Raw genomic sequence first — 12,358 nt, forward strand, 5'->3', positions numbered from 1 at the left:
AGTACTTGCATTTGGACTTGCAGAACCGTCAGCACTAAATGCAGTACTAATCTTTGGACTTTGACTGGGAGTGGTCTCAAACTTGTTCCCTCGATAGTACAGACTAACATCTTGCTTTGCATTTGGATTTGTCATGATAGCTGTCTTTTGAATATCCAGCTCCTGCGCTTCGATTTTCTGAATAAACTGAGCCAAATTCATACTCTCGGACTTTCTCATAAGTTTCACAACCATCAAATATGTCCCCCACTTATGCTGTGGTAACGCCTCAGCTAGTTTGTCGACCCACTCATCGTCCTCTTTCTTGATATCCAACCTACCCATTTCCAATACTAGATGACAGTATCTATCTATAGTCTGCTTGGTTGTTTCATGATCAAATGCAGTAAACATGTCAAACGATTTCTTCAATAGTGCCTTCTTGTTTTTGATCATATCAGCACCCCCTCTGAATTTCTGAATCAATGCTTCCCAGATTGATCTAGCTGTACCATTATGTTAAAGTAAGACAAAGATGTCTTCTTTAACAGCTTGCTGAAGGATGCTGATCATCATTTTCTCACTAGTGTACTTCAACTTATCAGCTTCAGTAAAATCATTGAAACCCTTTTCCAAACCGCGTTCATTCTTTGGTTTCTCATAATCTTTCAGCAATGAACACCATGCGTCGAATCTGTAAGCTTGAACCCAGTTCTCGAATCGGTTCTTCCAACCTTGAAAATCTTCAATGTACATGAGTTTCGGCGGTTTTTGATGAGTTCCCGTCTCATTCTCATTATACAACGCTTCAGCAGTGGTTACAAGGGCAACGGGTGTCGCGAACGCATTGTAAAACTCTTCAGCCATGTTACAGAACTCAGATGATGCTTCGGGAAATACCTGAAAACACACAAACAAAACACAATCAGTTTAAACGTTTGTCAATTAATTGAATAAGACTGATACCCAAACTGGTGATTTTCTGTGTGAACTGAACGTTGACCAACTGTGCGGACTGCTATGACCCAAAACGTTTTCAAAGGATTTGACTCCTTGAAACTTTTGAACTTCAGACTGTACGAACTGATAGAAACCACAACTCAAACCACGCGACCTGAGTACACACCGTGCGAAGTGAACATATTTGGTGCGAACGTATTTTAATGTCAAACCACACAACCTGTAAATTCTATTCAAACAATTTGAACTAAAATCACACACGACTCGATCAACTAACACATATAAACTCAAATTCTCAAATGAGATTTTAACAACACACAACCTAAAACTTTAGATGGGCCGTTGTAATAATGTTGTGCCGAGATTATTTTATCATATGAGTTATGCAAACAAAACTATTTTAATTGTATCAAACACAAAATCAAATCTGATATCTCGTGAACTAAAATGCTGTCTTATGTAATTAATATCTCACATCTATTTTAAGCCGACACACTATTTCAAATTGTTTAATAATCAGCTGACACCTTTATCACTTTCCACATGCAAACCGCAACAATATTAAAGATTGAATAAAGTGGCCAAACTAAATCATGTGATCATCTGGCAATTTTGTATCAGTTGCACTTCATGATAATTGGGCCGAGACTATGACCAATCACATGGGCTGAAAATTTATTATACTTTGTTTACACTTAAAGATGAGTGGCTGACAATTATAATCACACAAAATAAATCTGAATGGACCTCTAAAGTGGGCGGCAACCTTTAAGCTGCTAACAATAATACCAATGAAATTCTATTGGACCGATTGTATCAATATCTCGAGGATCTCAAGGTTGCATGTGTAAAATATTTATCTCAGATGCCGAGTAATCAATGAGCAGACAACAACTTTCACTGTATATTGAAACCCATAAAATCACATGCTCACATGCAATTCCAAATATCAATCTCATTAAGCTGACACTAATGATCCGACAAAACAATATATTCACTGACAAAGATCACATAAAACCATGTATCATATGCAATTTTTTATCATTCTATCCAAACCTATCACATGGACCGCTGATTATTATCACATACACTTACAACAGTGGGACAACAACATTGATCAGATCAAATGTCACAAAAGCGGACCAAATGCTCTAAAAGCGAATTAGGACAATGAAACCTTTTGAGCGGACCTATGTGATGTCACAAAGAGCGGACCTCAACTTTCAATTAAAGCGAACCAAATGTTCTAAGGGCGGACCTCAACTTTTACAAAGAGCGGACCCACTATTGTCCAAAAGAGCGGACCAAGAACTATGAAACCATTTGAGCGAACCTCGGTATTTATAAGCGGATCTATATGACGTCAGCAAAGAACGAACAACTTTCAAGCGAAAGCTCAATTTGAATCAATTTTAAGCCAATTTTAGTTCTGAAATCTTCCAGGTTTTGTTAATACATGATTACGCATACACTGTGTGAGTTTAAAGCAATTCTGACCGTAAAAAGTTCTGTTTTTTCGAAAAAGAAAGGTGTAGAAGCAGAAAAAGTGATGAAAACGAGTTGTTTTTGCGAGATCTCTTCCTCCTTGGCTCTGATACCAATTGTAGGATCGTGTCGCGACCTAAACGAGTCGTTCAGAAGAGCTCAAATCCATTTCAGAGGCGGAAACAAAGAAACGGACGTGTACACAGCTTGAATCACACTTTAAACCTCTTGTATATTGATTTTACAGCGTTTACAGTTACAAGGAACACCGGCAATACCTCGGTATCAGATCTGAAAATCGTTACAAATGAAATGAACTAACAACCTATTTATACTAATGCCGGTTCGCTCGAAATGACATAAACCACATAAGCGGACCTCACTATTAGCCGTATAAGCGAACCCAACAGATTTCATAAAAGCGAACCTCCATGTATGACATATCAGCGAACCTAATATGTTGACTGAGTCTTCAAATGAACCGATTCCTTGGATTGGACCTTCTAAAGGTAACACCTCATAGGACCTATAAATGGTCCAATCACAACACATGGACACAATAGACTTTTCAAAACCAATTTGTATCTTGTCGTTTCCTAAATTGCAAATGTGAAGACATGTGATGATACAATATGTGATGTCATCAATATGATGTCATCATCATATATGATGACATCCTGCTTGATCAAAACCGCAACGCAACCCAAACTCGACATTAGACGAAGACGACATATGACTGCACCAACAAAGAGCTAATTGAAAGCAAGAGAGACATGGTGCAGAAGCAATATGACATGTTCTGTGGAGTCCGTGGAGAAAGTCTTTCCGATCACATTAGTCGCTTCCTGAATATGATGACAAAATGAAGAAGGCAGTAAATCCCGTCACTAACCGTGCTACTATTAAGAAGCTGCTGGATTCACTCCCTAAGGAATGGAGTCTGCAATGCATGATGATCAAGAAGGATTTCCTCAATAATCTAAATCATGTCACTCTGTCCGACTTAATTAACACTCTAAGAGCTTTTGAAATGGATGTCAACAAACGAGAAATGAACACTGCTGGTTACACCCCAAAGACCAATCAAACTTCTGCTGGAATGAAGAATGTCGCGTTCCTTGCTATAAGTGGCATCAGTCAACAAGCTTCTGACTTGACCTATGCTAACGCTTCTGCAAGCGCATCAAAGGCTCCACAACCTAGTGAGAAGACTGTCACAGTTGGTGATACACAAGCGTTGAAGGTGCCTACTGAAAACGTGGCACTTTTTAACATATTTCCGAGTAGCTATGAAGCTTTGATGTCAGGAGAGCTCAAGAAGGAGATGTTCACTGCTGAAGACATGTATCAAGTTGATCCAGATGACATGATGGAGATGGATCTGAAATGGCAGATGGCCATGTTTACCTTAAGGTTGTAGAAATTTCAGGACAAGACCGGGAAACGTTTGGGTCTTGGAAAGGCTGGTTTTGACAAATCCAAACTGAGATGTTACAACTGCAAGAATCTGGGCCATTTCAAGCGTGACTGCCCCTTGTTGAAAGAAGGAAACAATGAAGCCACTCCCGCTGTAAAACAAATCACTATCGAAGAAAACAAAAACAACGCGTCTCCTAGCACGCCAAAAGCTTTAGTCGTTGAAGATTATGATTGGAGTGAAGAAATTGCTGAAGTCAAGGAACAAGTCAACAAAGCTCTTATGGCAAAGATCTCAAGCGGTTCCTCATCAAAGCAGTTTGAGAAACCAACAGCTGGAATTCCAAAAGGTGACAACATTGCTGACAAGGGTCTGAAAAGCATTCTCAACTCCCCGGAGCCTGAGAAAGAAAAGAAGTCTGAAGAAGCTAAGGAGCAGATTCCTAAGGATGCATCTGACCAGAAGAAAGACAAAGAAAAGGTCTCAGCCGCAGCAATGAAAACAGAATCTTCGAAAGAAAAAGCTGACAAAGACTTGGTAAATAGTATTCCACATAGCTTTAAAGTAAAGTTATGTACACCAGCGTGTGTTGATGTCGTGGCACATTACAAGTCTCTAAATCTAGAATTTGAGAGACAAAAAGACAAAGCTTTAAAATTTAACAAAGAGCTTAAACAGAACGAGGCTGCATATCAGAGAAAGTTGAATTCGACTTTAGCTGAAATGCAAACTCTAAAAGAATTTGTGTTTAGAAAAGATTTTATCATTAACGATCTGACAGATAGACTAGAAAAAGCTTTGAACGAAAAGAATAAATTGCAAATTATCATAGATAAATGGAATGTCAGTCAAAAGGCCTTTACTGACATCAAAACTTGCCAAAGACCAACGTATGTGAAAGACGGGATTGGGTATAAGGACAGGCAAGGAAATGAAAGAAAACTGTTCTTTCCACCACATAGCAAAAACTATGTACCTATGCCAACGCCTCATCCTGAAAATGATCTCATCGATGAAAAGGCCTCTGTTGAACAAAACGATTTTTGCGAAACCGAATCAACCGCTAACTTTTCTAAAAGTACTGCAGATCCAACTGTGTGTAAAGAAGATGTGTGCGATGAGGATGGAGACTGCGACGGTTCAAAAATAGGAATAGGTTATTCATGCGACAGTTTTCCACTGTTAACTGGTTCGCCTGGAACTGTTCTAAGAAAAACAATATTCGGGATGAATGTAATTATTTAATTAGGATGGATGACTGTAATGGCCCTGTGCCTAAATTTAAATCTTCGGATGACTGTAAGGGCCATGTGCCTACATTTGAGACCCGTGATCGTGAATATGTTATGTCTGAATGTCATGATTTGAATTCTGCATTTTGCGATGATAAAATTGTTTGTGAATCTCCTGTATTTGTGCCAGAATTGAAAAAGAATAGCTTTGGAAAATTCCTCACAAAGGAAATTCCAGAATTTATTACATCTCGAACAGGTATGACAGATTCAGAAAAGAAGGTCATTGAAGATCACTGCTATGAAAACTCAAGTGAAGATCGAACAACAGATGGTGAAAGCCCTGAATTTTCAAGTGAAGAAACCTCAAAAACATCAAGTGAAGACCAAACAACAAATGATGAAAGCTCTGAAGATTAGTGTACTGAGACAATTGAAGACCAAGATTCAGAAAGTTCAAATGATGATCACAGCTGCAATGATTCAAGTTACGAAGCAAGTGAGGAGCAAAACTCAAGTGAATACCAAACGTTTGAAAGTTCATTCGATTCTGACAGTGATGAAGAAAACTCAGAAGATGAAAGAAGAGTTGACAAGAAAATGAAGAAAGTAGAAATCTCAAGACACTCATCACATACATCATCTTCTAACACCAAAAGACCCAGACGTAAAAGATGTTTTCGCTGTGGTCATTTAGGACATACAGCGAAACATTGTAAAAACAAGAATTTTTCTAAACCACAATATGATTTTGTTAAGAATTTCACAGATCAACTTGATTATCTTAAGAAATCTGTTAAAAATCTGTTCAATTCAACAGCTCAGTTTTGGAAACAGAAAAAGGATATCGTGGCTCAAAACCACGATAGATTCAACATGAAGCAAGTCTGGGTTCCCAAATCAAACTCATTTGTGTATATTCTTGTATTTCAAAATAAACTCCAGAAATGGCTTCGAATGCTCATGGAATATATCTGGCATGTCGACAGCGGATGTTCAAGACACATGACAGGCTTAAAGGAACTTCTGAGGAATTTTTGGTTTATTGATAATGATTTCGTGTCATTCACTGGAGACGAGAAGGGAGGGAAGATCATTGGAATAGGAAATGTGGTGTCTGAAGCTCTCACGTTGGAAAATGTCAACTATGTTCCAGAATTGTGCTACAATCTCATGAGTGTATCACAAGTCTGTGATAAAGGAATATCGGTGCTTTTCAACGACATGGAATGCTTATTTCTCAAGCTTGAATATGTCGTTCCTTCAGAAATGATCATGCTCACTGCTCCAAGACAAAACAACACATATGTGCTCAACATGAAAAATGCCAAGACAAATGACAACTTGACCTGTTTGATCTCAAAGGCTTCAGAATTCGAGTCACTGCTTTGGCACAGGCGATTGGGGCATGTAAATTTCAAAAATATGAATAAACTCTCTAAGTTAAACTTAGTAAGAGGACTTCCGATAAAAGAATTTCCTTTTTCTGAAAAATGTATAGCATGCGCCCAGGGAAAGCAACACAAGAAATCGCACAAGTCCAAAGCAGTGAATACGATTACTGCGCCTCTTCAGTTGATGCATATGGATCTTTTTGGTCCAATTAGTGTTAAAATTCTTGCTAAAAGTTCTTACTGTTTGGTGATTACAGATGATTTCTCTCGTTTTCATGGGTTTATTTTCTTGAGGCAAAGAGTGAGACAACTGAAATTCTCAAGTCATTCATTCCCTTGATTGAAAACGTGACCAGATTAAAGGTGAAGTCGATCAGAAGTGATAACGGTTCCGAGTTCAAAAATCAAACCTTCATATCCTTCTGTGCAGAAAAGGGAATTCATCTCCAATACAGTGCATCTAGAACTCCTCAACAAAATGGAGTTGCTGAACGCAAAAACAGAACATTGATCGAAGCCGCAAGAACCATGCTTCCAATCATCTTTTGGGCAAAAGCAGTAAATACAGCATGCTATGTTCTGAACTGAGTTCTCATTGTAAAACCACACGGAAAAACGGCGTATGAACTTCTCTTCAAAAGAAAGCCGCTTATTGACTTTTTCAGACCATTTGGATGTTCGTGCACTCTTCTAAACACTCAAGAAAATCTCATCAAGTTTGAAGCAGTGGGTGATATATGCTACTTCATGGGATATTCATCCACACAGAAGGCCTACAGAGTCTACAACAAAAGAACGAAGATGGTGATTGAATCATATTATGTTGATTTTCAAGAAGGAAATTATACCAACACTGGAAGTACCCCTGATTGGTTCTATGATATGGGTGTGATTTTCAACACCTTAGAAATTCCAGAAGATACTCCAGAAGCAGAACCTGTTGAAGATGCTCAAGTTGAGCCTCTGTTTGACTCTTAAGACATTGGTATAACTCCGTTCACTACCCGTTTCTCTCCATCGTCTGCTGATCCACTTCTCTCCGTGAATGAAGAAACTGGTGACACTTTGCCTGAGAACACCCCAGAAAATGGTGCTTCTTCCTCACAGGCGAATGTGGATGAACCAATTCAAGAAGATGACCTACCAGTAATTTATGTGGACGAACACTTCACCAACCTTCCGCAGCAGATTGAGTCTCAGAAAAATGCAGGATACAAGACAAATCGCAATCATCCTCTTGAAAATGTCATAGGTGCAGTCGAAGAAGGAGTACGTACACGTGGCCAGTCGTCAAGCATCAACAAAGGTCTCTATGCAGCCTTTCTCTCGTAATCCGTACCACGAGACATTGAAGAAGCTATTCAAGACTCCAGTTGGGTCCAGGCCATGCAGGAAGAGCTATCTCAATTTCGCAAACTTAAAGTTTGGGAGTTAGTAGATTTACCTTAAGGAAAGTTTCCGATTGGTACTAAATGGGTCTTTCGTAACAAGATGGATGATCGTGTAGTGGTAATCAAGAACAAGGCTAGATTGGTGGTGCAAGGTTTCTGTTAGGAAGAAGGGATTGATTACGAAGAAGTTTTCACTCCAGTTGCAAGATTGGAAGCAATCAGAATATTCCTAGTGTATGCATAATACAGAAATTTCAAGGTTTTTCAGATGGATGTAAAAAGTGCATTTCTCTACGGGAAGGTAAAGGAAGAAGTCTACGTATGTCAGCCCCTAGGGTTCGAAGATCCCCATTTTCATGGTCGTTACTTTAAGTTGGACAAAGCCCTTTATGGTCTTCACCAGGCTCCACGTGCTTGGTACGAGACTTTGCCAACTTATCTGCTGGAGTGTGGATACACCAGAGGAACGATTGACATGACCCTCTTCACTAAATGAATCAGAGAAGATGTAATGCTGGTTCAAATCTACATTGACGATATCATTTTCGGGTCAACCAACGAGGAGCTGTGTATAGAATTCGAGAACGTCATGAAGGCAAAGTTTGAAATGAGCATGATGGGAGAGCTAACGTTCTTCTTAGGGCTAGAAGTGAAGCAAAAAGAGGATGGGACTCTCATTCATTAGGCTAAGTACATTCGGGATATTCTCATGAAGTACAACCTGAACGATTGTAAAGTTGCGAGGACCCCGTTCGCCTCTCAGACAGAGCTTACTCTAGATCCTGAAAGAAAACCAGTGAACAAGTCCTTTTATCGCTCTATGATCGGCTCTCTAATGTACCTAACGGCTAGCAGGCCTGACATTATGTGGGATGTCTGTCTCTATGCTCGCTTTCAGACAAATCCCAAAGAATCACATGAAACTGTTGTAAAGCGCATCTTCCGCTATCTCAAAGGAACTCCGAAACTCGGTCTTTGGTATCCTAAAGATAGTAATTTTGATCTTATTGCTTATTCTGATAGTGATCATGCGGGTTGCAAAGTAGATTGCATGTCTGTATCAGGAGGATGTCAATTTTTAGGAAATCGTCTGATCTCATAGCAAAGCAAGAAACAGACAACGGTGTCCACCTCCACCGCTCAAGTAGAGTACACCGCGGCCTACAGTTTCTGTTTGCAAGTTCTCTGGATACAAAATCAGTTGTTGGATTATGGAATCAACATCATGAAAACTCCTATATTCATCGACAATGAGGCATGTCTGGGAATTGTGAAGAATCCCATCCACCACTCAAGAACAAAGCATATTGAAATTCGAATTCACGCAATTCGTGATGCATACGAGAAGGGGTACATTCAAGTGGTGCCAGTGGAAACAACACAGCAGCGAGCCGACATTTTCACGAAAGCTTTTGATAAAACCCGATTCAACCAGCTGGTAACCTGGTTGGAAATGGTTAATTTCCTTAAATGGAAATGAATCTTGTGATCCAAAATCATTTCGTAAATACTCTATCTTTTGTTAAAAAAACGTTTGTTGAAAGTAAAACAAGTATCGTGAAGCGTCGCCCACCAAAAAGATTTTCTAACTTTTAAAATTTTATTTTCGGGCAACGGACTTTCGAAAATAAAGAATTTAGGGGGGATATTCCAGAAAATCAGAAATTAGATGCTTGTGTCTGACTCCTGTTAGAGGAAATGATAGAAAATTGCTAACACTTTGTCAGTTCTTGCAAAACAGAAAACAAAAAGAAATCGGGGTGCCAAGCAACGACGTGCCGGTAGATTCAGCAACACCGACGAGTAAACTGCTGTTAGGGAGCAAAACATAACATCTACACAAGGATTCTGGCTTTTCTCAGGCATTACGCATCTTGTGGGTAACACGTTGCGGCATATGGCTTAATGGTCTTAAATCTTGCGTTGACAGATTGCCAAAGTCTGAGATTTCGGGTCTTTACATTGGTGTTTCATTCGGGGATATCATAGTCGTTCTTCTGCTGGATCCAGATACATGCTGACTTAGACGCTATGATATCTGTTCATAATAAGTGCCTTAAAAAAAGCCAAACCCTTTCATAATAAGTGCCAAAATTGGCCAAAATTTTAGATGGATTAGTTTGGTCTCTCTGTTGTACCAAAGTACTAACCTGTTCACCAAACTATCTATCTCAGCCCTCGGTAGTTCTCGGGATCTCTGCTGTACGAAAGTACTGACCTGGTCTCCGCTCTATCATTGAAAAGAATGAAACCAATATACTCACATGTTATGAGGAACCTTTGTCCATACCTTGATCGCGGGGGTATGTCCTGATGTGGGACTCACGGGCGTAATGATTCTATTCGCAATAGCTTGTGTGGGGGCCATTGAAGTCTTGTCAATATTACCGAAAACATGATAAAAGCGCTCTCCGAAGGCATGTTGAAAGAAGGATGCATGGATTTAAGCGGACAAACATACTGGCAGTTTTTCTTGTGCCTTGGTTAGTAAAATAATAATAATAATAATAATAATAATAATAATAGTAATAATAATAATAATAATAATAATAATAATAATAATAAATAAGAAATTGACAAGAGTTGGCGATATGATCTTCTGCAGATATGTCGACGAGCGTCGAAAGTATCAAGAAAATCAGTATAAATTGGAACCTCCCAGAATTGAAAAACGAAGTTCGGAGTCAAAATGACCCAATTTTTTATCTACTTTGTAAATATTTTATAATTTATGGTATTTTGAACAAAAATGGGCACGGTTTTCGAGAAAGTTTGAAATTCACGAGCGAATTTAAAATTTTGGTCTTTGAAAAGGGTTTGCAAATAGAGGCGGTGAAATTAAGATGCTGGCGAAATTAATAATTTCGCCAATTATATTTAACCGCCTATAAATCTTCCTCAACCGACCACTTTTCAATTTTTTTTTCAAAACTCTTCATCGTCACTCTCTCTAATCTACGGTTTGCATCACATATTCATTAAACATCAAGCAAGTTTCATTCCTGTTCAAGGTCCATAGGTAATCGATGAATTAATCTTCTCTTACATTCTCTGCATTCTCTGATTCATGTTTTTGATCTAGTGATTCACTGTTCGACTATATTTTTTTGGGGCTTTAAATCCAGACTTCTTATCTTAAATCGGTGAATCTTAGGTTGTTTTGAGAGAAACTATTCACTAGCATTGTTGTTTCGTCAAAGTTCTTGAACATCTTTAGATAAACTTGATATCGATGGTTGAACAAATGAAAAATCAGTTAGGGTTTTAGAGAGGTTTTTCACGAAATTTATGATGACAGCGAAATTACGATGAAGATAGCGAAGTCAGCGAAATTAGCTTAGACCATGGAATTTCATAAGTCTCGAACGCGAGTTCGAGCAACCGGCGAAATTACTTATTTCGCTGGTAAAACGGTTTAGACAATTGTCTTCGCGACTCAATCGTTTCGGAAACAAAAAGCTGTCTACACCGATGTTCGCTAGCGAATTTAGATTGAGTCAACGTGTTTGTTATCGGCAGAACCACTGTCCATCGGCCTTTGATGTCGGCGAAAACATTTGATCTGTGCCCTTAGTCGTTGCCAGCGAAGATGCATTTGATCCAACATTGTCGCCAGCGAAATTGCCGGTTTACGATCACAAACATTAGCGAAGACAGCCATCTGGGCTGTCAGCGAAATTGTTTATACATTTTTTTAATCTTTGTAAATATTTTTTAACCGAATTTCTTGCAAATAGTTTCTAAAATACAAATTAAAATCTCTATATCTGTAGATTATATACTTTCATCTCAAAAATTGTCTAACTTGCCTTGTTTCTCGTGTCCAAAACAGGATGGTGAAGATAAGTGAGTGGGATAAAACATTGAAGCACAATAAGAGCATCAATCTTGAGTAATTTCCACAGGATTTTCAGGATGTAGCAAGATGGGTTAGATCGAGCAGAATTGGCTACGCAGTTGAAACAAAAGTTCAAGTTTACAGAATCTACATTCAAGACTTCTGGCAAACTGCAAAACCAGAAACTGTCGAAAACGCTAGAGGTATTACTGCAACCGTCCGCAACAAGAAGATAGTTGTAACAGAAGAGAGTATTTGAAAGGTTTTAAAGCTAAAAGATAACGCTCAAGATCCAATCAGCTTAAACAAGGATGACATTCTAGATGGTTTTCGAGGAATGGGTTACGCAGGAGACTTTAGACAGAAGAAAGAAATAAAAAGAAATGGGCTAACAAGAGACTGGAGATTCATCGTTCACGTAATCGCCATGAGCTTAGCGCATCGCAAGGGTGGTTTTGATGGCCTGAATCTCGAATGGTCTGCGGCTATGTTGAATTTATGCTTGAATCAAAAGTTTAACCTCTCTTGTCTAATTTTCAATTATATGATCGAGAATGTAATAGGGCCGACTTGGGCGATGTATCCCAGCTTTATCCAGATGCTGATTAACGACCAGTATGAAAATCCGCCAAATGATGGAGATCTCTACACTTTTCATGTTC

At 38.8% G+C, this 12,358-nt stretch overlaps 1 protein-coding gene across 1 annotated transcript; it reads left to right on the forward strand.

Annotated features, from left to right (window-relative positions):
- The first annotated feature begins 3,286 nt into the window (after positions 1-3,286).
- On the forward strand, positions 3,287-6,807 carry LOC110892812. Its single transcript, XM_022139958.1, has 3 exons — positions 3,287-3,775; positions 3,854-4,378; positions 5,494-6,807. Exons 1-3 carry the CDS (start codon positions 3,287-3,289, stop codon positions 6,805-6,807), a joined length of 2,328 nt encoding a protein of 775 aa, XP_021995650.1.
- The last annotated feature ends 5,551 nt before the right edge of the window (positions 6,808-12,358 follow it).

The sequence above is a fragment of the Helianthus annuus genome, chromosome 12, assembly GCF_002127325.2.
Source record: "Helianthus annuus cultivar XRQ/B chromosome 12, HanXRQr2.0-SUNRISE, whole genome shotgun sequence".
Classification (NCBI taxonomy): domain Eukaryota; kingdom Viridiplantae; phylum Streptophyta; class Magnoliopsida; order Asterales; family Asteraceae; genus Helianthus; species Helianthus annuus.

Excerpts from the sequence above, each read along its gene's own strand:
- LOC110892812 (XM_022139958.1), top strand. The coding sequence starts at position 3,287 with ATGAAGAAGGCAGTAAATCCCGTCACTAACCGTGCTACTATTAAGAAG. Across the intron at positions 3,776-3,853 it reads CTGCTGAAGACATGTATCAA|GACAAGACCGGGAAACGTTT; the intron begins GTTGATCCAGAT and ends TAGAAATTTCAG. Across the intron at positions 4,379-5,493 it reads AAAAAGCTGACAAAGACTTG|TGTACTGAGACAATTGAAGA; the intron begins GTAAATAGTATT and ends TCTGAAGATTAG.